Below are 27,858 nucleotides of genomic sequence, written 5' to 3'. Positions count from 1 at the left end.
AATTCGTCTGCTTTGCTCCATCTTCACAGATGTCACTTAGACCACTGAGACTTCAGTCCCCACTACATCCCACAGTGACAGCCTATTAATGAGATTTTTCCCTTCTCCAACCAGCTAGGAGAGTAGACTTTTTAGAACATAGCTAACACCTGTTAGAATGGACAGACTCCAAAGCACCGACCCCACCACACGCTGGTGAGGAAGCAGGAACCGCTGTTCATGGCGGTGGGAACGCAAAATGGTGCAGCCACTTTGGAAGACAGTTTGGCAGTTTCTTACAAAACAATATACTCTCACCATATGATCCAGCAATCATGCTTAGTGTTAAGCCAAAGGAGCTGAAAATTTACATCTACACAAAAACCTGTACGTAGATGTTTATAGCAGCTCATCGCCAAAACTAAGAAGCAACCAAGATGTCCTTCGGTAGGTGAATGAGTAATAAACTGTGGTCCATCTAGATGGTGGAATATTATTCAGCACTAAAAAGAAACAAGCCATCAAGCCAGAAAGAGACCTGGAGGAAGTGTGGACCCACATGACTGAGGGCAAGAAGCCAGTCTGAAAAGGCTGCACACTGTGTGATCATCTATGGGACATTCTGGAAAAGGCAAAACTATGAAGATAGTGAAAATATTGGGATGAAAGGAGGAAAGGAAGGGAGGTACAGGAGGAGCACAGAAGATTTTCTAGGGCAGTGAAACCATTCTGCATGAGACCATAATAATGGACACCTGTCATGATACATTTGTCCAAACCCACAGAATGTACACCACCAAGGGTGACCGCTGAGATCAACCGTGGACTCTGGGTGACAATAATGTGTCAGTGAAGGCTCGCTGATTATAACAAACGGTCCCACTGGCAGGGGCGCTGACAGTGGGGGAGGTGGTGCACATGGGAGGCAGGTGGTATATGAAACTCCTCTGTACCTTCTTTCATAGTAAAATTGTGAAATAAAATATAAAGTCTAATAAAACCATATCTAAGATCACAGTTGTGCCCTTCCTTGAACTGTTCTGGGCTATACTTTTTACCTGAAGTCCACATCTTTCTCCACAAGGAGGGGAACAGGGTGAAGGAAAGTAGAGATTTGCCTTAATTTTGAATTCAGAACTGTCTACATGTGCTCTCTAGTTCAGGTTAGTTTTTTTTTTTAATGCACAGAATAGTAAGACTTGCTCAGTTAAATAAGGGAGTAAGGCTAACAATACGATTTACATGGATCATGTCTTTGTGAAAAGTCATACGGGTTGTGGTGTTAATTCCGTCAACAGGAAGCCCATCCGCACCAGAAGAGAGTTCCGTCTCCGTTCTCATCGTTGCGTCGCTGGTTTTCTGGAAGCTCCCGGGAGCCACAGAGGGAAGGGCAGCACTGCCAGCTGGTGTCAGGACAGAGAGTAGATCCGTCCTGGGACCCTCAGCTCTACACAAGCGGAAGGGTGTGGCTTTTCCAGGTTCCGCCACTGCTCCAACTTAAGGGCACGGTGCCCCCTTCTGCCCTGCAGGGGTGAAGTCCGTGCTGGGGCCTCTCCCATAGGATGGGTCCGACCCTTGCTGTGCCGGGTCCCCATGAACAAACGACAGATATTTGGTGCAGCCCCACCAGGTGCCGCTTCTGGCCACTCGGCTCTGGGGACTTGAACAAGTCAACACAGAGCTGTGACTTGTGCAGCCTACATCCTAGAGTGATAAGCAAACCAGGAACTAAGACAACTTGAGATGCAGAAAAGAATCTGGGTGAAGACACTGTTGCGCCGGGGACCTTACTGCTGTCTGTGTGGCCAGGGGAGGTCTCTCTGAAAGCAATACTTAGGCCAACAATCAGAAGCCACTGTGCAAAATCCAGAAGAGTCTCTAGACCAAGAAAGAGCCTGGGCAGAAACCTGTGAAGAGCGAGGGTGCTCACGGGGTGCGGGGGGTCAGGGTAGGGGCGTAGGAGGCCAGACAAGGGACAGGGCCAGATCCATGGGCCTGGGGACACACCAGAGGGCTTGAGTTTTAATCTAAGTGTCACGGGAAGCCCCTGGAATATACGCCAGGGGAATCACGTGATTTTTCTAATGCTGCAAAAGATTGCTCTGCCTGGACATGAGGACTAACTAACCAGCAGAGTAAGAGCAGAAGCCCTTGGGGGCTGTGCAAGAGCATCAGTGGGAGAGGACCAGGCGGTGACAGTGAAGATGAGGGAAGCAGACAGACTCAAGACCTATGTTTGCGGGTAGAGACTGTAAGGCTTGTTGTGGGGAAGAAGGTCAAAGAAGACTCGTAGGTTTCTGGATGAAGTAGCTAAGAATTACAGGCAGTACTTGTTAGTTTTTGAGAGTTCATGTGTCAGGCATGGTCCTAAATACTGTTTTACCTTGAACGCCCACAAGATCGTTGTAGGGAAAGGACTATTACTGTCCTTTTACACATCAGGAAACTGAGGCACAGAGTGGTCAAGTAATCTGCCCCAGCTGTGCGGGTCGGTGTGGTGGCTGCCTGCACTGGCCCCGCCCCACCCACCGCTGGCTCACAAGGACACGGGGAGGGCAGGCGTCCGCCAAGGTGGAAGAGGGCAGATTCCGGTCACTGCAGGCGGCCGTGATTCCCTTGAGCACTGCTGCCTGAGCTACTGAGGCCCGCAGGTGGGGATGCTCTAAAGGTGCAGAACGTGCAGTGCTGGGGTAGTAACGTGCATTGGGGGGGGGGGGGTGGCGCACAGGAAGCATAAACAGCCCCCACGGCTGGTCCTCACCACAGCAACACGAGTCCACCTCCTATGGACCCGACAGCACTAACTGGACGCTGAGCATCCACTTACACTCGGCGCTCGGATAAAGGAGAATGTCACTCTTCCCTGTCCTTTGAGAAACAGGCTCCTGGGGGTGAGGGGGCGGGCAGGGGACGGCGGCTCAAACTTTCTAAAATAAATCTAGGGAAGAAGACCGATGACCTTTCTGTTTCTAGCTTCTGGCAGGGCCGTGAAACAAAGAGGCTGCGACTGGATTGTCAAGAATTTGTTTTTAGAACAAAACTCCACCAAATTGTCCTTTGCAGAAAATGAAGCCACTTCATAGCTTCTGGAAAACCGTACCATCTGCCTCTTTCTCCACGGCTCGTATGAGGAGGGCAGCCTTGTGGGGGGGCACCTCGTGGGGGTCACTGCTGCTTGGCCCGCTGCAGGGGGCGCAGGAGGCCCGAGGGTGATTCACGCGCGGTGTAGCACACGCTATCGTTTCCGAAAGCAAGGGGACAATTTTGGAACCTCACCACGGCCTCTGACGTGGACGGGAGTCCCCGCGGCCCTGTTCTAGGAAGAGGGTCCCTGGGACTCAGCATGTCTTTAACAAAAGCAGGGACACGTGGTGAGCGAGCGGGTCTTGGATTTGAGAAAGAGAACATGGCTGCCACAGCCCGGAAGACACATGCGCGCCATTGCCACAGGCCTCCAGTCTGCCCTCCTGCTTTCCTTGAATTTACAGGAGTTTGAAGGAATGAATCTCAGCGTGAGAAAACACGGACAGCTCACCTACTGTCCAGATAATCAACATAAAATAGTCTTGTCTCCCTTTAACTCCTAAGAAGTATATTTTATTAAAAAAAATTAGCTTTACCTCTCGAAGCTGATTATTACTCGTTTTAAGAAACTGTTCTCCTGCCACAAAATGAGCTTCCTGCTCTGATTCCTTGAGACGAGACTGTGAATGTGATAAACAATCTCATTAATATTTTCACAATTTAAGATTTATTTTGTTCATCAAGCAATTCCCAACAAAAGCTCTTATAAAAATAAAAACTAACCTACAACTTACCAAAATGGACATTAAAAGCACATATTTTGACTCATGGTGGAAACTCAGGCTCTTAGAATCATTCTCTCCCAAACCTCAGGAAGCAAAGTGAAAGAAACACAATAGGAAACAAGACACCAAAGTAGGGGCGGGGAAGACTGCGTTCTCCAGGAGTGTTACTACCTGAAGAGGGATCTAGCAATGTACTGTAAACTTCGGAACATCCAAAATATCCCAAGGCAGAAGAGGCAGGACCAAACTGCCTGGTGACCAGAGTGAGGACACGATAGGGCCCTCTCTCCTAGCAGGGCAGCCACAAGGACACCACTGAGCTCCTCAGAACAACCACGCCCAGCCATGCGGGACACAGCCCGGCTTGAGGGGCGGGAGGCATGGGCCATCCAAGCGAAGAAAGTCTAACCATGTCCTACGACACGGTGATACAGTGCTGAGTGCTGAGATTATAAACGGCTTGCCCCCTTGCCATTTCAGTCAGAAGAAAAGTAGAAGGCAGCCAGGGCTTCAACATTTTTAATTATTAAAAAAACAGAGGGCACCTGGGTAGCTCAGTGGGTTAAGCATCTGACTCTTGGCTTCAGGTCAGCTCAAGATCCCAGGGTCATGGGATCGGACCCTGCATCATGCTCTGTGCTGAACATGGAGCCTGATTAAGAGTCTCTCCCTCTCCCTCTGTCCCTCACCCTCACTGTGCTCTCTCTCTCTCAAAAATAAATAAATAAATAAATAAATAAATAAATAAATAAGTAAGTAAGTAAGTAAATAAATAAAATTGGCAATCCTTAAAAAAAAGAGAGAGAAAAGAAAGCAAAGAGTGGAGGCTAAACCAACCAGTCCCGGTGAAATGTTGTCTGCATTCTATTCTTTATTGACAAGGGTGGGCTTTAGACTGGAATTCTGAAAGAAGCTCACAAACAGGGTCCAGAGAAGTTAGAAGTAGGACATGCATATACAAAACAACAGTATCTAAGCAAAAAGAAGCCATAGGCACTAGTTTCAGTTAAAGTATGCCCAAACTCAGTGGTCAAAGACACAAATGATAAAAAGAAAAACCAGGAGCAGAGCATTAAAAGACAGATAATTGATCCCTTTAGGAATAAGTCACGCCTTAGGAAAGAAAAACTCCAGTAACAAATTGTTTGATCTCAAGAATTAAGAGCCACCAGGAGCTTCCAGTTAAACCAGCACAGATAACTGGCACGTCGGTGCACTCCTTGTGTTCAGTTAGGCACAAGAAGTAACGAATAGACATAAACGGAGAAAAACAGACAGACAGCTTCTTAAAAGAAACAAAACAAAACATAAACATTTCTTTGGAGCAGAAATAGACATAAACTACAAAGCGGCAGGCAGAACTGAGCCCAGAGCCCAGCTGGGCTCTGGGCAGGCAAAACAGCAGCTGAAAGTGCCCGGTTCATGAGAGGAAGCGGGGCCAGCTTGGATCAGTCACCTGCTGCCACAGGACAAACCACTCCAAAGCAAACGTGCTCTGTCCACCACTTCTGTGGGCAGAGCTCAGCTAGACACCTGTGCTGGCTGTGTGGCCTTGGGGGTAGGGGTGCACACATCTTTCATTATTTCAAATTTTAGCCCATTTAAAAATGATGTCACCTGGCTTTTTCTCATTGATAGGAGTTCTCTATTAGAGTCTGCGTATGAGTCCTTTGTCATACACATGAGAATACAATCAAAATCCCAGCAGGTGTTTAAAAAAGCAGATGATAGAATTTTATATGGCAAGACAGACTGTAAGTACGAAAGACATACAATAGGATATCAAAGCTAAATTAACTAAGGCAGGGGAGTATTCACACAAGGATGGCCAAATAAACCTGTGGAACAGAACAGAGTCCAGAAGAAGATCCACATTACACAGTGCTAAAATCAAATACAAGTGGAGACCAGACTTGAAAATTCCCTGAGCAGACAAAACCAGTTTAGTCATACAAACAAAGCTTAATTTAATTGATTTTGCAAGATAAGTAAGGCCAACTTGATCTGGAATGCTTCTTGCTTGTGCCTCTGAAAATCATAAGCGAATCTCAAATTGTGCCCCCAAATTGATATGAGATAACTACTAATGAATTCCCTTTCACTTAAGAAATTCTAATACTGTAATCAATGAGTGTGAAGAATAAGCAGTCACGGCCTCCACACCATATAATCTGTTTTATGACAATTTACATCTAAGCCTCATTCCACTTCTCAGTTTGAGTGATCCTGGTTTGTAAACTGTCTCTTTGGTGTGTGCACAATACAGTTTTATTAATTACTACTTCAGCGTTCCACTGGTTTTACTTTTGTTTTTTTCTGAACTTTTTTTTTAAATTTTTTTTTTTCAACGTTTTTTATTTTTATTTTTGGGACAGAGAGAGACAGAGCATGAACGGGGGAGGGACAGAGAGAGAGGGAGACACAGAATCGGAAACAGGCTCCAGGCTCCGAGCCATCAGCCCAGAGCCTGACGCGGGGCTCGAACTCACGGACCGGACCGCGAGATCGTGACCTGGCTGAAGTCGGACGCTTAACCCACTGCGCCACCCAGGCGCCCCAGTTTTTTTTCTGAACTTTTGACAACAGTGATCTGATTTATGACACAGACATTACTGTAATTCAGTAAGGAAACAATGGCACTTTTAATAAGTTATGCTGAAGTAAATGGAAATCAACTTGGGAAGAAATCTTTTTTTTTTTTTATTTTTTTTTATGTTTATTTTTGAGAGAGACAGAGAGAGAGCGTGAGTGGGGGAGGGGCAGAGAGAGAGGGAGACACAGAATCCAAAGCAGGCTCCAGGTTCTGTCAGCACAGAGCCCGATGCGGGGCTCAAACTCACGAGCCATGAGATCATGACCTGAGCCGAAGTCAGACACTCAACCGACTGAGCCACCCAGGTGCCCCTAACTTGGGAAGAAATCTTAACCATGCTTAATATCATATAGAAAAATTAACATGAGGGGCGCCTGGGTGGCGCAGTCGGTTAAGCGTCCGACTTCAGCCAGGTCACGATCTCGCGGTCCGTGAGTTCGAGCCCCGCGTCAGGCTCTGGGCTGATGGCTCGGAGCCTGGAGCCTGTTTCCGATTCTGTGTCTCCCTCTCTCTCTGCCCCTCCCCCGTTCATGCTCTGTCTCTCTCTGTCCCAAAAATAAATAAAAAAACGTTGAAAAAAAAAATTTTAAAAAAGAAAAATTAACATGAAATGGATGGTAGCTTAAAATAATACAGCTTACAGGGCGCCTGGGCGGCTCAGTCAGTTAAGCATCCGACTTGGGTTCTGGTCATCATCTCGCAGTTCATGAGTTTGAGCCCTGCTTCATGTTCTTGGCTCTTGGTTGTCAGCATGGAGCCCGCTTGGGATCCTCTGTCCTGCCCTCTTGCTGCCCTTCCTCCACTTGTGCACATGTTCTCTCTCTCAAAAATAAATAAACATTAAAAAATAATAATACAGCTTATATCAGAAAACACAGAAGAATATCTTTCTTTACGAGAAGGCAGACAAAAGATACTAGCACATAAAAATTCTTAAACATTTAAAAAAAAAAAGGTTCACTGGACTTCAGTAAAATAAAGAGATTCTGTTTACCAAAAGATGCCACTATTAAGAGTGAAAACAAAACAAAAAAACAAAAAACAAAAACAAAAAAGAGTGAAAAGACAAGCCACGGACACAGACTGGGCTGGGAAGTATTTTAGATTCTTTGGGCCACATATGGCCTCTGTCACATATTCTCCTTTATTTTTGTTTAGGTGTCTTTTTTTCAAAGAGAGAGACTGCACCCGTGCAAGCAGGGGAAGGGCAGAGAGAGAGAGGGAGAGAGAGAATCTCAAGCAGGTTCCACATTGTCAGTGCAGCGCAGGGCTCAGTCTCACAACCCTGGGATCACAACCTGAGCCGAAATCAAGAGTCTGACACTTAACCAACTAAGCCACCCAGACGCCCCTAGGTGTTTGTCTTTTAAAACCTGTAACAACCACTCTTAACTTGTAGGCCATATGAAAGTAGGCCACAGGATGGATTTGGCCCACAGAGTATTGTTTGCCAAACCCTGGATGGGAAGAAAGAATTTTCAATATATATTACAAAGGACTTGCGTACAGAATTTATTACAAAGGACTCACATGCAAAATATATAAAGAATTCCTACAAATCAACATGAAAAGTTCGATTAGCATAAATTTTTAAAAATTTATTTATTTTATTTTGAGAAATGAGAGAGAGAGAGAGAGAGAACACCAACAAGTGGGGGAGGGGGGGGGAGAGAATCCCAAGCAGGATCCACACTCAGTGAGGAGCCCATTGTAGGACTCCATCCCATGACTGTGAAATCATGACCTGAGCTGACACAAAGAGTCAGATGCTTAACCAACTGAGCCACCCAGGTGCCCCTAGCATAAATTTTACAACGGGTGAATTCTTGGCAAAATTGGATCACTAGAGTATATCCAAAATGCCATCAAGCACATGATAAGGTCCTCAATATGATTAATCGTCAGGGAAATGCAAACTAAATCCACAGTGATACACAACCTCAGAGCCACCAGAATGGCTGATGTGAGAAAGACTGGCAGCACCACACTAGTGAGCACCATGTAGCGCATGGGACCAGACAAGGTCACAACCAAGTCCAGGAGCTACTTGGGGGCACCTACTACCCTCATGTACACCCTGTGACTCAGCAGTTTCACTTTTAGACATAAAACCAAGAGGCAGGAGCACTGACATCCACCACAGTTTGCGTACATGAATGATCACAGCCGCTGTGATCACAGCAAGTTGTACTGGAAGCCACTTCTGCTAAACTCAACCAAACAAGCAAGTCCCATAGGTGGATGGTGAGCCAAAAAAAAGCCAGAACCAAAGAGCCAATGCTGTGCGGTTCCATTTACGTGAAGCTCAAAATCACTGAATGCGGAGTCAGATTAATGGCTGTCTCTAGGGGTACAGACTAGGAGGGGACAGAAAGGAGCCTTCTTGGTGCTGGAAATATGCTATATCTTGTTCTGGCTGGAGTCACATGGGTGTGTACATACAAAAAATGCGTCAGGCTGTGCACTTAGGATTTACATCAAGGAGATTCTGGGAAGATGGCGGAGTAGGAAGCACCTGTAAGTGAGAACCTGTCTCCCCCTTGGACAGAAGTCACAGGGACAGAAGCTGTCTGATGCAACAACCATTTTGGACTCAGGAGTCTGCTGGCAGCTCGCAACTTCCAGGGAGAGGTTTGGATGGTAAACTGTGGCTACTTTTGGTCAATGTCAGCTCTTAGCACAGTAGCAGCTACCCATCCCCCATCTCCCACCCCAGCCACATGGCAGGCAATCCTCTGGTTCTGGAGCAGTGTGCAGGAGCCAGGGTGGGCAAAAGGACCCTGTCCTCCAAATATCAGGAATCTGTACTCTGATTACTGATTGCTGCTTCTGATAACAGAGGTGCAGACATATAGGCAGGCAGCCAGCCACTGTTGTTGCCCATCCTGGCACTGTTGTAAGACCCTCTCCCTCCAGCTGAACAGACTTCCAGGGGATTTAAAGGGCCAGCACCCTTTTATATCCCCCTTCATTTTTCACTTTTCCTCCTTTTGGGAGCCAGGTATTAAAGACAGGGGTATTTGAAAACTACTACTGAAAAGTACACTAACTGAAGTAGCAAATTCCTTACGGGGCTTGAAAGTCAGATTTGAGCAGGCCGAAGAAATAATCAGTGAACTTGAAGACAGGACAATGGAACTTACCGACACTGAAGAACAAGACAGAAAACAAATTGAGGAAAGGTGAACAGAGCCCAAGGGACTTGTGGGACACCATCAAGCAGACCAACATGTACACTGTGGGTGTCTCAAAAGGAGGAGAGAGGGAAAAGGGCAGCAAAAATATTTGAAAAAACAACGGCTAAAACTTCTCCAACTTGATGAAATACATGAATATAACATCGAAGAAGTTCCACAAACCTCATGTAAGAGGAACTCAAAGAGATCAACACCAAGGCACATTATAATCAAAGTTTCAAAAAACAAAAACAAAGAATCTTGAAATTAGCAAGAGACAGAAGTATCACAAACAAGTATCCTCAATATGATTAATGAGAAGATTTCTCATCAGAAACTGGAGGCCAGAGGACAGTGGGCCAATATTTTCAAAGTGCTAAAAGAAACACCTGTCAACCAAGAATCCTGCATCTGGAAAAACTGTCCTTGAAGCATGAGGAAGAGATGAAGACCTCCCCAGATAAAGAAAGGCCGAAGGAGATGTGATCACCTCACCTGCCCAGGAAGAAATGCTAAAGGGATCCTCCAGGTGAGACAAAAGGACACTAGACAGTGTCTCAAAGCCACATGGAAAAATAAAGATCTCGAGAAAGGTAAACATGTGAGCAATTATATAAGCTAGTACTATATAACAATTTGTCACTGTGCTTTTCATATTTGTCACTGTGCTTTTCATTTTCTCCATACTTAAAAAATAAACAGTTATAAGTATAAAAGCTAGTATTACTGTAACTTCAGTTTATAACTCCAAATCTTGTTTTCTATATAATTTAAGAGACTAATGCACTTTTAAAAAACTATTGGCTTATGTTTGGGGCACACAATGTATAAAGATGTAATTATGTAGCGTCAACAACTGAAAGGGGTGGGGACAGAGCTGTAGAGGAGCAGAGTTTTTGCATGTTATTCAAGTTAAGCTGTTATAAACTCAAATTATACTGTTATAATGTTAGGATGTTAAATGTCATCCCCATGGAAACCACAAAGAAAATAGCTATAGAATATACACAAAAGAAAATGAGAAAGGAATTTAAAATGTTCACTACAAAAAAATCAACCAAACACAAAGAACACAGTAATGCAGGAGAGACAAAAAAATCTGTAACACACACAGAAAACAGCACAATGACAGAAGTAAGTCCCTTCTTATCAGTATTTACTTAAATGTAAATGGATTAAACTCTCCAAAAGACAGAGACTGGCAGAATAGATAAAAACGTATGAACCAACTAGACACTGTCCACAAGAGACAAACTTTAAAATCAAAGATACAGACAGGTTGAAAGTACAAGGATAGAAAGATGCATGCAAATAGTGACCAAATAGTGACCAAAGTAGAGCTGGGGTGGTAATATTAATATCAGAAAAAATAGACTTTAAATAAAAAATCGTTACAAGAGACAAAGGATGACATATATCTGATACACCAAGATGATATAACAATTATAAATATTTACATGCCCCATGACAGACCATCAAAATATATGAAGCAACACCTGACAGAATTGAAGGCAGAAGTAGACAATTCTACAACAGTAGTTGGTATACTTGATTACTCCATTCATAATAACGAGTAGAACAACCATAGAGGATAAGGAAACAGAGGACTGAATACAATAAACCAGCTAGATGGAACAGACATACAGGGCACCCGCCCAGCAACAGCCGCACACACCTTCTCCTCACACACACACAGGACACTATTTAGGACAATATGGCAGGCCACAAATTAAGGCACAAGAGATTAAAAAAAAAAATAGATATCATACAAAGCATCTTCTCTGACCACAACTGGATGAAGTTAGAAATCAGTAACAAAAAGAAAACTGGAAGACTCACAAAATTGTGGAAATATAAACAAATCTTTTTTGTTGTTGTTGTTTTAAAGAGAGTGCAAGTGGTGGAGAAGGGCAGAAGGAGAGGGAGAGAGAGAGAGAGAGAAAGAAAGAAAGAATCTTTAAGCAGGCTCCACATTCAGCGCAGAGCCCAATGCAGGGCTCAATCCTATGACCCTGGGATCATGACCTGAGCCACAATCAAGAGTCAGATGCTCAACTAACTGAGCTACCCAGGTACTCCTAAACAAATCATTTTTAAACAACCAAAGGATCAAAGAATAAATCAAAAAGGAATTTAGAAATTACTTAGAAATGGATGAAAATGAAAACACAATGTACCAAAACTTACAGAATGCAGCAAAAGCAGTGATAAGGGGAAATGTATAGCTATAAATATTAAGAAACAAGAAATATATAAAATCAATAACGTAACTTTACAACTTAACAAACTAGAAAAAGAACAGACTAAACCCAAAGCTAGCAAAGGAAGGAGATAATACATATATATCAGCGTAGATATAAATGAATAATAGGGAAACAACAGAGAAAGCCAATGAAACCAAAAGTTCATCAAAAAAAAATTCAACAAATCTTCGCTAGATGGATTAAGAAAACAAGAAAACTCAAATTACTAAAATCAGAAATGGAAGTGGGGACATTACTATCAATTCTACAAAAACAAAAAGTACTATGAATGATTGTACACCAACAAATTGGATAACCTAGATGAAATGAATAAATTGCTAAAGTCACAAAACCTACCAAGACTAAATCACCAAGAAATAGAAAAACTGAATTGTCCTACAACTATAAAGGAAGTTGAATCAATAATCAATCTCCCAAAAAAGAAAAGCACCACATCATTAGCTACACAGGTGAAGTCTACCAAACATTTAAAGAAGAACCAATACCAATCCTTCCCGAACTTTTCCAAAATAATGGAGAGGAGAGAAGACTACTTCCTCACTCATTCTATGAGGCCAGCATCACCCTGATACCAAAGCCAGACAGAGACACAAGAAAACTATAGACCAACATCCCTTATGAATATTGATGCAAAAATCCTCAACAAAACACTAGCAATATATTCAGCAATATATTAAAAGGATTATACACCAGGAAAAAGTGGGATTTGTTCCTAGAATGCAGGTATGAGTCAATACATGCATGAATGTAACAATATAAATGTAATACACCAATGTAACATGCCAAATCAACAGAATGGGGAGGAGAAAAAACACAAGATCATCTGAATCGATGTACAAAAATCATTTGATAATATTTAACGCCCGGTCTTTACAAAAACACTCAACAAACTAGAACAGAAGGGAACTAACTCCACATTCTAAAAACCATATATGAAAAACCCACAGGAACCATCATACTCAATGGTAAAAGACTGAAAGCATATCCTCTAAGATGAGGAACAAGGCAAGGTTGTTTGGTTTTGTCACTTCTATTCAACATGGTAGTGGAAATTCTGATTAGAGCAATTAGGCAGGGAAAATAAATAAAAAGGCATCCAAATTGAGATGGAAGAAATAAAATTATCTGTGTTTGTAGATGATATTATTTTATGTGTACAAAACTCTAAAGGGTCCACACCAAAAAACAAAATAAAACAAAACAAACAAAAACAAAAACAACCAAACAAAAACAAAACAAAAAGCCAAAAAACCATTAGAAATTTGGAATTCAGCAAAGTAGCAGGATGCAACATCAACACACAAAAATCACTTGTTGCATTTCTACATATGAACTACCTGAAAAAGTAATTACAAAAACAATTCCATTCACAGTAACATCAAAAGGAGTAAAATACTTAGGAATTAACAAGCATACCAAGAACATTCAATGGAGAAAGTACAATCTATTCAACAAATGGTGCTGGGAAAACTGGACATTCACATGCAGAACTGGACCCCTACCTCACACCATATACTCAAAATGCACCAAGGACCTAAACCTAAGACCTGAAACAAAACACTTAGGAGGAAACACAGTACAAAAGCTTCACAACACTAGATTTGGCAGTGATTTCTTGGATATGACAATGGCATAGGTAACAAAAGAAAAAAAAATATTTTTTAAGAAAAAAATGTTTAAATTGGACTTTATGAAAATTTTTAAAACTGTGCATCAAAATACACTATCAATAGAGTAAAAAGGCATCCCACAAAATGGGAAAAAATATTTAAAAATCACTTATATGATAAACTATTACTATCCAGAATATATAGAGAACTCCTAAAACTCAACAAGAAAATTCCTAAAACTCAACAAGAAAACTCTCAACACTCAACAAGAGAAAAAACAAACAGCCCGATTCAAAACTGGGCAAAGGACTTGAATAGACATTTTTCCAAAAAAGATACACAGATGGCCAATAAGCACATGAAAAGATAAATCAGTATTACTAATCAATAGGGGAATGCAAAATCAAAAGTACAATGAGATACCACCTCACACACATTGCGTGGCTATTTTAAAAACAAAACAAAACAGAAAACAAGAGGTGTTGGTGAGGATGTGGAGAAAGTGCACTTGTGAGCTATTAGTGGGAGTGGAGAACGGTACAGCCACTGTGGAAAAAGTACAGTGGTTCCTCAAAACATTAGAAGTTACCATAAGATCTAGCAATTCACTTTGGGGCATGTACTCAAAAGAATTAAAAGCAGGGTCTCAAAGAGATATTTATTTTTACACCCATTTTTATAGCAGCATTATTCACAATGGCTAAAAAATAGAAGTGGCCCAAGCTGCTTACATCCATTGACAGAAGAATGGTAAACAAAATGTGGCATACACATATAATGGAGTAGTGTTCAGCCTTGAAAAGGAAGAAAATTCTGACACCTGCGACAACAGGGATGAATGTTGAGGACATCATGCCACGTGGAATAAGGCAGTGACAAAACGACAGGTTCTGTATGATTCCACTTACATGAAGTACTTGGAGTAGTCAAATCACAGACAGAAAGTATAACCGTGCCTGCCAAGAGCCGGGGGAGGGCAGAATGGGAAGTTACTGCTTAAGGGATACAATTTCAGTCTTACGGGTACAGAGTAGATGCTGATGATGGTTGTACAATCATGTGGATGCATTTGCTACCCCCATATTCTCTAACGAGAAATGGTTAAGATGGTAAGTTTTATGTTAAATGCATTTTATCACAATAATTAAAAACAGTTATACCATTCACTGTATGCAATTTCTTTCTCAATTAAAAAGTACATGAAAAGAAAAAAACCAGTTCCAGGTGGATTATAAACCTAAACGCAAAGGTTAATGAAGACAGCTTTGATTTTTATGTTTATTTATTTATTTATTTTTATTAATGTTTGTTTATTTTTGAGACAGACAAAGTGTGAGTGGGGGAGGGGCATGGAGCGAGGGGGACAGAGAATCCAAAGCAGGCTCCAGGCTCTGAGCTGTCAGCACAGACACCGACACGGGACTCGAACTCACGAACCGTGAGATCATGACCTGAGCTAAAGTCAGACACCCAACCGACTGAGCCACCCAGGTGCCCCTAATGAAGACAGCTTTTAAAATTTTTTTTTTTTCAACGTTTTTTATTTATTTTTGGACAGAGAGAGACAGAGCATGAACGGGGGAGGGGCAGAGAGAGAGGGAGACACAGAATCGGAAACAGGCTCCAGGCTCCGAGCCATCGGCCCAGAGCCTGACGCGGGGCTCGAACTCACGGACCGCGAGATCGTGACCTGGCTGAAGTCGGACGCTTAACCGACTGCGCCACCCAGGCGCCCCAAGACAGCTTTTAAATACAATACACGAGAATACTTCATGAGCCTGACATAGGGAATGCTTTCCTGAACAGCATACAAAAGGCACTAACCATACAGACAAAGACTGGTAGATTACATTAAAAATTAAGAACTTCTGGGGTGCCCGGGTGGCTCAGTGGGTTAAGCATCCAACTTAGGCTCAGGTCATGATCTCGTGGTTTGTGAGATAGAGCCTCACATCAGCTCTGCGTTCCAAGTGTGGAGCCTGCTTGGAATTCTCTTTCTCCTCTCTCTCTGCCCCTCCTCTGCTCACACGCTCTTTTTCTCAAAATAAATAATCTTTTTTTTTTTTTACTGTTTATTTTTTTTATTTTTGAGACAGAGACAGAGCATGAACAGGGGAGGGACAGAGAGAGAGAGGGAGACACAGAATCTGAAACAGGCTCCAGGCTCTGAGCCGTCAGAACAGAGCCCGACGTGGGGCTCGAACCCACAAACTGTGAGATCATGACCTGAGCCGAAGCAGGACGCTTAACTGACTGAGCCACCCAGGCGCCCCAAAATAAATAATCTTTTAAAAAATAAATAAATAAAAATAAAAATAAGAACTTCTGTTCATCAAAAGACACCATTAGGAGGGTAAAAAGGTAAGACAGAATGACAGAAGGTATATGTAACAGGCTTGTAACCAGACTATATCAAGATGTTCTATAAATTAGCAAGAAAAACATAAAACCCGCCATATAAAAATGGGTAAAAAACTTGAACAGATCTTTTACCAAAGAGAAACTCCTAATAGCCAATGATGATATGAAAAGCTATTCAATCTCATGAGTAATCAGGAAAATAGAAACCAAAATCATAAGGAGATATCATTATGTCCTCATCAGAATGACTCCTGCTGAACGTCTGCTGTCCCCCATGCAGATAAGGATGGGTAATGGCAGGACCGTGTGTACTTCTGGCAGCTGCCACTTCAGAAAGCAATTCAGTCCTACTTAATAAAGCGGAGCGGGCCCATCCTGGGGCCCCAGCAGCCCACCTGCCTTGTGCCCCAGGGAGACACGTTTAAGGGTGCAGTGTGGCTTGTAAAGGCTGCAAGCTGGCAACAACCCAGATGCCTACCAACAGTGGGACGGAAGGTATGATGGAAGACCAGGCAGGCACCAAGTGACAGAGGACATCAGTGAAGCTGGGACACGGAGGCCAAGGGACAGACGTCAGCCACCACCATGAACGTACAGTTCCAAAGAAAAGCTCAACTATAGTTTAGGCATTGAGGTGGAAAAGTGCTAAGAAAAGCAACAACGTAATGACTCCCAAAGTCAGGATGGAGGGGCTCTGACAGGGAGAGGGCACACAGGGCTTCTGGGAACTCTACACTTCGACCTGGGTAATGGTTATACCAGAGTTTCCTATAAAATAACTTCAGGAAAATATTTTCATGCATCTGTATGCATCTCTCTGTATTTTTTATTTTTATTTTTTTTTTTAATTTTTTTTTTTTTTCAACATTTTTTAATTTATTTTTGGGACAGAGAGAGACAGAGCATGAACGGGGGAGGGGCAGAGAGAGAGGGAGACACAGAATCGGAAACAGGCTCCAGGCTCCGAGCCATCAGCCCAGAGCCTGACGCGGGGCTCGAACTCACGGACCGCGAGATCGTGACCTGGCTGAAGTCGGACGCTTAACCGACTGCGCCACCCAGGCGCCCCTGTATTTTTTATTTTTGACAGAAAGTTTTGTTCTTGCTTTTTTTTAAAGAATCCAAGAAACCCATGAATTCCCCTCACCACACTACGGGGAGATGTCCTTGTGAGAAGAACCTGACTCTTGAGAAGGCCAGAAGGTCCACGAAACCACACACACACCCCATGGGGGAGCACCCAGCTGTCCTGCTTGTCTGAACCTCTTCGGTGGGCGATGCTCCCCTGCAGGGGTCAGAGACAGGAGGCATCCACAGTGCTGCCTGAATGAGGAAGGGAGGAAGGGGGAGGAAGGACTCACATGCAGAATAAGGCTGACAGGCACCAGGGCTCTGAAATAACATACCCCAAGAAGTGCTGAAGTCCTCTCCGTTTCTTCTCTGTTCACCCGAATGCTGTGGTTTTCCATCACTGTGATTCAAAAGCCAGAGCAGATAAAATTTGCACTGTATCTATCAATCAACCAATCATTTCTGTGAAAGACTCTAGAATGAGGAGCAAGCCTCACTCCCTGACGGGGACACAACGGCAGCACCTGCTGTGTCCGACCTTGACAAACTGTCCACTGGGGCCAGTGTTTGAGCCCAGCACTAGAGCCAGTAGGTACGGGGATGCACGCTGGCCAGCCACACTGAACGGAGCCGCCACTGGCCAGGCCAGCTGCAGAGTGCTGGGCGGGGCTCGGCTCTCCTAGTGCCCAGCAGGACCTAGGTGCCCAGAGGGCTACAAAGCAAAGGCAGAGGAGAGCCCTGCAGCCCTTCTAGGGGCTCTCTCCAAGGGGTGGGCCCAAACACCCGCAGTCTTGCGGAACAGGCTGAAGGCCTCCTCCCACACTGCTGCTCTCAAGAGCACACACTGCCCCTCACCCAGGCACTCAGCAAAGCCAGACAGCACAAAAGGAATCCCCCGTGACTGAAATGTCAGAACTTTCTAGATCAAGAGGTGATGCAGTCCAACCCCTCTTGTTACAGAAAGGGAAAATAAAGGGCTTGTTCCCTCTCAGTGCCCACACGACACCCTGCCCACCCCTAAATAAGACAGAAAGAGTTGCTCTCAAACAAGGTAAAGAACTCTCTAGAAAGATGACTGGCCATCATGTTTATGGTACCTTACCTGCCAAAATCGGTATCAGAGGAAGCTCCAAAGTACAAAATAGTTGCCATAAACCGTAAACCTGTTGCACAGGAAGAAATTATTATCAATTTAACTTTTAAATTACTGGCACCTGCATTCTGCTCAACAGCCTACTTGATCTCATGGAGGTGGAATTCGGGCACCTCTGGAGTGAACACGGGCCCCTACCCAACAACTGCCCTCCCCCCGCTTCCTAGTAAAACTCCTATTTCCTGCAAGTACCCTATTTTATTACCAAGACCTCATAGAGATATTTAGAAATATCAGGTAGGACAAACCTCACTCCCAATTTTCTTTAATCCTTCTCATTTTTAAGTGTGATTTAGGTATTTTTAGACTTTTAGCCTTCCATTTTCATTTCCGAATAGGTTTACTGAATTCACAAAAGCGTAACTAGAATTTTCATTGGATTTTGCATCGGCTTTGTAGGTTAACGTGGACAGAGGTGAAATCTTTGTATTAGGTCACGACGTCCTCCAAGAGTATGAAACATCTCTGCATTTGTTCAGACCACCCTCATGCCCCCATCAGAGCTTCTGTCTTGTTCATCCCTTCCTGCTGCTGAGAGGCCCCGGCCTTGTCCACCCCTCTGCCGCCTGTACCTCCAGGCCCAGCGCTCTGTGCTTTGCCCTCGAGGAACGGCTGATGTCCTCCAGGCCAGCAACTGGCTCCTCCTTGGCTCTCGGGCTGGTTTTGCCCATCTGGGGTGGCAGGGGAGAGAGGTGGGCTTCTTCTCTCCCACTGGACCCGACCCACCAGCCCACAGTCCTTGGCCTGCAGCCACAGCTTCTGGGGCCTGGCTCCCCCACCGGCAGCCCCTGCAAGGCCACTGCCCTCTCAGGGTCCCGTTGACAGCTCACCCTCCAAGCCCGGGGGTGGAAATGCTTCCAGCCAGTGCCTGCCCTGGAGGCTTCTGTGTCTCTTGCTGGTCCCCTCACCCCTGGCCTTGCCTCAGTACACAGTCCCTTCCTTCAACTCTTCTAGATCATTCCCTCGAATGCCCTCTGCTTCCCAATGAGACCTTGAGTAGAGCGGTTCCACCTCACTATTAACTAAAATAAACGCTCAGCTTTGATGTTAACTGCAGCACCAGAAATGTTCCAATTGAATTGGTGGCTTTTAAAACTCCTCCAATTGTTAACCCACAGAAAACATTTTTAAAACTTCAGGTCTAGGGTCACCTGGGTGGCTCAGTCAGTTGAGCGTCTGACTTCAGCTCAGGTCATGATCTCACTGTTCATGAGTTCGAGCCCCACGTTGGGCCCTGCACTGTCAGCACAGAGCCTGCTTTGGATCCTCTGTCCCCTTCTCTCTGCCCCTCCCCCACTTGCACTCTCTCAAAAATAAATAAACGTTTAAAAAAAACCACTTCAGTTCTTATCATCTGACTATCCTTCTATGAATGATGTGCAGCTTAACTTGGCCTTAGAGCTCAATGTCCCATTTCTTACGCACTCGAAGATGCTGTGAGTGTGGATGGGAATGAATGATGCTGTTGGGGGACAGTGAGCAAGAGTGGCCCGCTGACCCCAAGTTATGATAAAATGCCTTGCCTTCAACTGAGAACAAAGGCCCATCGTGAGTCTGTAGAGTATCTTCAGGTTCACACGTACATTCTGGTTCTTTCTTTCTTTATTTTTTTTTATTTTTTTTAATTAATTAATTATTTATTTATTTATTTTTGAGACAGAGAGAGACAGAGCATGAGCAGAGGAGGGGCAGAGAGAGAGGGAGACACAGAATCGTAAGCAGGTTCCAGGCTCTGAGCTGCCAGCACAGAGCCCGACGCGGGGCTCGAACTCACAGACCAGGAGATCATGACCTGAGCTGAAGTCAGACGCTTAACCGACTGAGCCACCTAGGCACCCCCATTCTGGTTCTTTAAAAGATCACGAGAATTGAAGATTAGGCAAACTCAGCAGGAATGTTCGCCGCAATCCAGGAAGTGACAAAACAGACGCAAATGGGTACTGGCCGGTAGCGTGAGTCTTTCCACGGCAGACGTGACACCGTGGCATCACCAACACCTCAAGCACATGAGCTCCCATGCAAATGCAAGACGCTACCTGGAGCCTCACACCTTCTCCCTTACCCGGTGTTTCCTCATTTTACAGGAACCGTGGAGAAGCTAAGTGCCCCAGGAGCACAGATCATACAGTGGGGGAGAGAGGAGCGTGCCCTCCACATGGCCACCTCACCACCCGTCCTGGCCCAGACAACACCCACAGACACCCTGGGAGGGGACAGATGGGGCGGGGGACAAGCTGCAGCCCACCCTCCCCACACTCAGTCTGACTCTCCTCCTGAACACCTCATTCTGCCAGACGACTCCCCACACTCTGCGCTGGGCTCAAGGCCCCAAGCCGGAGAAAACCCAGGACCATGAGCTGACAGTAGGTCGCTGTAGGCTGGCATTTGCTGTCCAGTCATCCCGGGCCTTGGTGCTCCTGCAGCCTGGCCAAGGGCACCAGGTACCGTGAGCAGACTGTCCACTCCTGCCCAAAGAGCCTTCCACAGGATAGAGCTGACCCCGTAGCCTCCACTTTGAGTGGTTCTCCAGTTGGGCCTCCTCAGGACAAGGTTGAGCTCTGCACTTTCCTGACAGAGCCCCTGACACAGCTCGCCCTCTTCCACACCTTCTGCCTCATTCTCCCATCCCCTCCTGCACCCCTGCTGCTTCCTCCCTCTGCTCCAACTCCCCCTGCATTCTGACAGCTCACAGCACCTCCTCAGTCAGCTTGCTCCTCCCTCCACACTGCAATGGACACATTTAGCTAAGGAGGCTGCTGCTTTTCTTCCTGGAGTGTGACGAGGGCCTGGGGGTGAAGCTCCCCGTGCCCACCCCTCACCTGGCTGAGCCCACAGCCCCCTGGGTAGCCGCTCCAGCCCGGGTGCAACGCCCTCTGCAGCTGGTCCTTTGTTCCCTGCAGCCGCTCCCATCCCAGATGCACACTAGAAAGAAATTAGACTTCAGAGTCAGAAAGCACCCTTTGAACCACAGCCTCAGCTTAACTTTGGGCAAGGTGCCTGCACACTGGCCTCTCTGACCTTGGTCTTCTCATCTGTAAAGTGGGGCTGGTAATACCGAGGTGAGCACATCCCCGTTTCAGTGACAGTGTCTCAGCTTCTGTTTGGGAAAGTTTCCTCTTCGTCCTCGTAGGACGGACCAGTAGAACTCACCTCCGTGCCGTGTCCCCACCAAGGGGCACACGTGGGGCACAGTGAGGGAAACGAGGCACTCCTAGTGCTGAAACTGAGTCTTGGACAAAAGTGACATGTGGATGCGAGGTCACGGCTCACTGCCGGCCCCCAGGCCTCAGGGCCTTCCCTTCCCAAGGCCTGGTCCTGCTGTTCCTCTGATCTGGGAGCTCCCCCATATCCCTCTGGCAGATCTCTTTTCAAATTAAGGGCAAGTGAGTTTCTGCATTGTTAACCCCAAGTCCCTATCTGACTGTCTCCCTCCCTACCAGAGCGCCCAGGATGAGGTGCAAACCCCAGCAAACCCCACCCCCAGCCTCAGTGCCGGCACATCGCCAGCCGCGTGGCCCCAAAGGTTCCCAGCCGCGGCCAACGTTGTGCTCCCTGAGCACCCTGCACGCTCTCCCAGCTGTGTTTCCAGCACGTAGCTGCTGATTTACAAGCAGGAAGCCTGAACAGAGTGGCCCCACTGCAGTGGCCCACGTTGCTCCCATGGCACTGCCTCCTGTGGGGCCTGCTGTGGGGCCATGGGAGGCTCTGGGCCAGGCTCCAGGGCTGTGAGCACCGTGGCTCCCACAGACGTGGTTCCTAACACCTGGGTGCATCCCCAGGAAGGGCTGGGATGCTCCTGAGCACACGGGCCGAGGTGAGCCCACAGCCTCTGCCACAGAGGCTGGGTCAGCAGCACGAGGAGTTTATGAACTAGCAGCCCTCAGGTCACAGCAGGTGGCTCTCCGACACCAGAGGGGCCGTTCAGAAGAATCACACTGTGAAGAGGGCCTCCCGGGAACAGTTTCCTGAAAGAATCAAGTCACCCGTCCTTACTCAGTGTCTTCCACCAGAAATGTCAGGGTAGAAAGCATTTGTGCAAAATAAGTGAAAACGAATGTCAGCCATGTTCTTTCTGCTACTAGATTGTCTATGAAGTGTAAAAAGTTTCTAGGAAAAAATTCGGGTAAAGCCTTATCTTAACACAACTCACCACCACATTTCTTGAGGAATTCCCGTACGTGCTGCTCACGGTGACAGATATGGCGCTTTCGAGGTATTTTGCCACTAAATCTTCAAAAGAAGGTGTGGCATCCTCAGGATCTATGAGCCGTGCGGCAATTCTGGGGTCTAGCCCTACGAAATGCACAACTACAGAGAAAAAGGGCATTTAGTACTGTGCGGAAAAGAAGGACTGTCCTTGTCCTTCCCTTACGAGGTCCTCAAGGCTCGAATCAATACCAGCACCGCCATCCCCTCAAGTCCCAACGGTGAGAGCCAAGGGATGCTCTGCCACTCCTAGGGAAGTCTGAACCTGTGGGAAGAGTGGCCTCCACAACCCAGGTCCCGCATAGGCAATCTCCGTGGGGGACAGACCCTGGGCAGCCGCAACACTCTGAACAAACGTGGAACAGGAAGCTCTCAAAAATGTTGAGAGACACGGCGGTGAGAATCCTCAGGCACTCTTCCTGCCCCCTCTGCCCCTGCTCCCCAGCTTTCTGACACACGCCCTCACCGGGCTGCCTTCCCAGGCATCCCTGACCTCACTTCAAGGTGTCCAGGAACCCAAGTGTCTTGAGTAGAAGGAAAAGCGTACACGGCTCATCGCTGAGTTCTGGGTGGGGGTGGATGGGCAGTGCGCGTGAGGGCACGGACGCCTGGCATTCAGGGTCCCCCGACATGCGGAAAACTCCTAGAGACCCACAGACCTCTGCTGCACGGGATGTGTAAGAAGAACCGGGCGGTAGGCCACCCCTGGCAGTCAATGCCCCCACCTTGTGGCTTTCTCATCTGGAGACCCTGGCAAGAGGTTCCTGTGAGCATCTGTGAGACGTGTGGGAAGATGTTTTGTGAAAAATAAAAATGGCATTTGCTAAATAAGTTTCAGTACCAGAGTATTTTAGACACGGACAGGGGAGCCATAAAGGTTGGGGGGTGCTGAACAACAGAGATAAATCTGAGTCCTAAGTGATTGCTTTTCAAGTTACTTTAACACTTTGAATAATGTTACACAAAAATAAGTTTGCTTTCAAACAAATCTGTGGTCTTAGATCACAATACACTAAATATTATTTTTCTGGCATCTTTAAATTATGCCAGTCTAGGAGAGTCACGTTTGCCAACACACCAAGTATCATGACTTTTTTGTTTCATGTCTTTGTTTCACCTGGCACCTTGGACGGAGAACAGTGGCAGGCGCCCTGGACGCCTGCACCTGCCGCGGCCATGCGTGACCCCGCCCCACACTGCCCGGCAATGCTAACCGACCCCATTGGGCTAGCTGACTCTACTTGCCTTTTCAAGGCTCAGCCAACATATATTTTTGAAAACTCTTGGGGAAGATGTGACAGCACTGAAGGGTCGCAGGGACTGGTTGCTGTAAGCTCACAACTAACACATCAAAGCCCACCAGGCAAAACCCACGATGGGGAGAAAACGCCAGTAGTGGACAAAGAAAGGCCAGCGAAACAGATTTGAAATGAGCTAAGAAAAGTTGAGAAAAATAATAAAAGTTATGAAGAATAACTAAATTAGAAATACTTAGAAAAATAAAAATTGAACAAAGAAAGGAAAGGGTTTGGGAAAGGGAAATAAAACACAACTGTTTCAGAAACAAAACGGAACTGGCAGTACACAAAAGCCAGGAGACAAGGCTGCACACGAAAAAGACGATGGAAGAGAAGAATTTCCTTAATAAAAGGCAACTGAGATGGAAAACAGATTCTAGATAAACACGCATCAATGTACACAATAAGAGTTCAAACATCGCAGAGAAGATAAAAAACCAGGCATCATGTACCTCTTGACAGGAGGACACGCCTAGGGTCAGGGGTCAGTGTCAGCGTCAGGGTCAGGATATAGTCTTGCCTTCCCCAAATCAGGCCTGAAATCAGACCAAGCCTCCAGATCTAAGTGTCAATTTACAGAATAGAAGAGCGAGAAGAACACCCTAAGTGGCAAGAAGGGGGCACGTTCCCAAAAATCTAGACTCTGGGCCATCGTATGTGACAACCTGGTTCTATCCAAAAGGACGAAGTAATTTCAGGAAGACAAAACAAGGAGAGAGAATATGTAGATGAAAAGAAAGGAAACTTAAGAAAAATATCACACCTATCCCAGCTCCGGGATAACCTAACCTTTGTTTGGATCTCAAGTCATGCAAAGTGTAAACACCCAAACCAAGCAAACAAAATATTTAAAGACAACAGGGGCAGTGCAGACACCGACTGGATATCTAATAACACTGAAAGATCACTACGAATTTGGGGGGAGATGATGATGGCATCATCTTAAAATGAAACTCTCGTGTCTCATCATGTAACTGAAATATTTACAGATTAATCACATGATGCTTGGAATTTGCCACAAAATAATTGGGGGGGGGGCGGTTTGGAAATGTGAGGCGTGACAGAGGAGAGAAGATTGGACAGGGTGATGGGTACTGTGTTGTGTTCTCCAATACCACCTCCGAAAACCGGTGTGTGGGTCTGTCCCCCCCACAGCTGTCCCGCTCTCTGCAGACGCGGGCGCCGTTCTGACACCCGCTGAGCTTAGTGCAGATGCCGGAGGCTGAGGGCTCCGCCTCACGAGACCCCCCCTTCTCAGATGCCTCCTGAGCCTCCTACCGACCAGCTGCAAACCGGGGTTCCCGTTACCCCCTCCCCGGGCCCCGTGGTCGGCCAGCGTGGCTCGCGGGACTCGGGAAAGCACCTCACTTACTAATACTTGTTTATTAGGAATGACACAACTCAGGATCATCCAGAAGGAAGAGACATGCAGGGCAAGGGACAGGGCAGGGGGAGCGCCAGCACCCAGACGTGCTCACCAACCTGGGAGCTCTCTGGATCCCCCCCTCTACCCCGTGCAGGGCATCTATGGAGGTCCCATTGCACAGGTGTGACTGATGAGATTGCCAGCCCCCGAGACTGCCTGCCTCCCCATCCCCTCTCCCTCCCTGGAGTGGGGGTGGGGGCGGGGCGGGGGTGGGGCTTGCAGTCCCACCCACTGAGCAGGGCGTGGTTGTGGTTTTGTGGTCCCATCCAGAAGCGGATGGGGGCCTCAGCTCTGAATACTCTCAGCACACAAAAGACACTCTTAGCACTCGGAGCATTGCAAGGGTCTTAGGAACTATGTGCCAGGAAACAGGGTCAAAGACTAAATATATAGTTCTTACTGTATAACAGGTACTTTTGTACATGTTGGAAATTTCTGTACAATCAAAAGTTTTTTTTCCAACATCGTATTACGAATATTTTCAAACATGCAGACAATTTAAAAAGAATTACACAGTGAACATTCATGCATCTACTACCTAGATCCTATGATGTGCATGCCTGTTCATCTAGTGAAAAAACTTAACAATTTTTTTACTATATTAAATGCAAGATAAAAACGCGTTCTATATTGTTTTGATGTTAATTACTCTGGACTTCATTATTTTTAATCTAATTTAGTCTAATTTTCATTCCAGTTAGTGAACACACAGTTTAATTAATGTCAGGTGCGCAACACAGTGGTTCAACAGCTGCATAGAGTAGCCAGTGCTCGTCACCACAAGAGCCCTCCTTAGTCCCCATCGCCTATTTCCGCCAGCCCCAGCTCCCCTCTGGTAGCCAGCAGTGTGTTCTCTGTAGTCAGGACTCTGTTTCTTGATTTGCTCTGTTTTCTCCTTTGCTCATCTGTTTCTGAAATTGCACGTATGAGTGAAATCGTATGGTATCTGTCTTCCGCTGACAGACCTATTTCACTTGGCAAAATGCTCCATCCACATCACTGCAAACGGCAAGATTTCACGGTTTCTGATGGCCGAGTGACATTCCATTGTACACACACAGCACACCTCTTTTACCCATTCCTCAGCAGAGGGACACAAGGCTGCCTCCGTAGCTCAGCTATTGTTCTGCTGGTATGAACACTGGGGTGCGTGCATCCCTTTGAACTAGTGTTCCTGTATTCTGTGGGTAAATACCCCGTAGTGTGATTACCGGCACATAGGGCAATTCTATTTTTAATTTGGGGGGAACCTCCACACTGTTCTCCGGAGCAGCTGCACCAGTTTGCATTCCCATGAGCAGGGCACGAAGGTTCCCCTTTCTCCACGTCCCTGCCAACACTTGTTATTTCTTGTGATTTTGATTTCAGCCATCCTGACAGGTGTGAGGTGCCAGGTCACTGTGGTTTTGATCTGTATTTCCCTCATACTGAGTGATGTTGAGCGTCTTCTCATGTGTCTGGACTTTAGTTTAATTCTCAGGGAGTTTAAAGCTATTTGTGGTCACAACAAATGCCATCCGAACACACTGCATAACTCACTTTTCTTATTTTAAACTACAGAAGGAATATACACACTTGCAAAACAAAAGCAAAAACAAAAACAAGCAATCGAAAGCACGGAGGGAAGGTGTCCCCTCACCCTTGGGACCCTCGGCCCAGCTGCCTGGTGCTGCCTCCCGCTGTCAGGAGGGGTCATTGCTGGAGAGTCAGATTTCAGAGATCGTGAAAACGAAAACTTACCGTGCTTCCAACCGCCATCATTACCAAAAACTGCAGCACTGTCCTCACAAAATCCTTGGCGTTAAAACAAATGACAGGACACTTACATTTCAGAGTCTGAAACAGCACTTTCCTGGGAGATGAAAACCAATTCACTGATTTAGACACTGATTTAGAACTTCCGACTTCTGACCTTGGAAAGAACGCTCCTATTGTATAGCCACCACTTACATAGTACTATGTGCAGACCTTCTTACGCTAAGAGCACGGATTAATCGGAACCCTGCAAGGTGGGTGTCACTCACCTGCACTTTATGGTGATGACGACGAGGCACAGAGAGGCTGGGAGGTGAACCCGAGGCCCCACGGCATCAATCGGGAGCTAACCCCCGAGGGAGGCCCCATTCCCAGCAGACTAAGACGCGCCTTTCTGACCAGAGCACACGCTCTGGGCCCCTCACGGGCTCCCCGCACCACGCTCCAGCCTGCTCTCCCAGTCCCAGCACGTGCTCCAGACACTGCCCTCTGCTCACACGGAGCTCTCTCGCTGGCACCACCGCATGGTGTCACATCCTCTCGCACTCTGGGGCCACAGCACGTGTGCATTTGGTCGACAATTCTCCCCCCCCCCCCCCCACGATTTCTGCAAACTGCCCACCTGTTGTTTTCAGGAGGGTTGGCCCCTTTCCCCAGGCAGGGAGTTGCCCCTCCTATACTCTCGTCCACGCACAGGCTGCAGCAGGACCACATCTGCTGTGCTGCCATTTACCTTGAAAGTCTGCTTGCCCCCTTGCATCGTGAGCTCTTGGGCACGGGACTGATAAGAGTTGGCATTTCCTGAACACTTCCCATGAGCAGACGTTATGCTAAACACCTCAAAGGACTGTTACACCGAAATCTCACCACAACCCTGTTAGGCAGGCACCAGATCCACCTTACAGATACGGAAACTGAGGTTCAGGGTGGCTAACCAATTTTCCCAGCATGCCCCAACTGGCGAGTGGCAAAGCTAAGGTCTGAGACCCTATCTGCTGCATCCAGGGCCCACACTGTAAGTCTCCCTTTATAGTAACTGTCTCTCCATACATGAATGAGGGTCTGCCTTGCAGAGGCTGAGGGAGAAAGAAACCAGGGGCCCACTCAGCTCTGCACACATCAACAGTCAGATTTCGCTCAGCTTGCTCCATAAACAG

General features: G+C 46.3%; 1 protein-coding gene across 1 annotated transcript in view; it reads right to left on the bottom strand.

The window, feature by feature from the left end:
* Positions 1 to 27,858, bottom strand: part of POLN (DNA polymerase nu) — a 154,586-nt gene that overhangs the window by 99,878 nt on the left and 26,850 nt on the right. Inside the window, 8 exon segments of the mRNA XM_058723346.1 lie at positions 3,256 to 3,364; positions 3,595 to 3,683; positions 17,199 to 17,263; positions 17,966 to 18,026; positions 19,540 to 19,608; positions 22,167 to 22,324; positions 26,687 to 26,716; positions 26,719 to 26,798. Coding sequence (XP_058579329.1) covers positions 3,256 to 3,364; positions 3,595 to 3,683; positions 17,199 to 17,263; positions 17,966 to 18,026; positions 19,540 to 19,608; positions 22,167 to 22,324; positions 26,687 to 26,716; positions 26,719 to 26,798 — 661 coding nt within the window.

This window comes from Neofelis nebulosa, chromosome 3, assembly GCF_028018385.1.
Source record: "Neofelis nebulosa isolate mNeoNeb1 chromosome 3, mNeoNeb1.pri, whole genome shotgun sequence".
NCBI classification, from domain to species: Eukaryota; Metazoa; Chordata; class Mammalia; order Carnivora; family Felidae; genus Neofelis; species Neofelis nebulosa.
The sequence above is the reverse complement of the archived record's forward strand: the minus strand, read 5'-3'. Positions and strand labels throughout refer to the sequence as shown.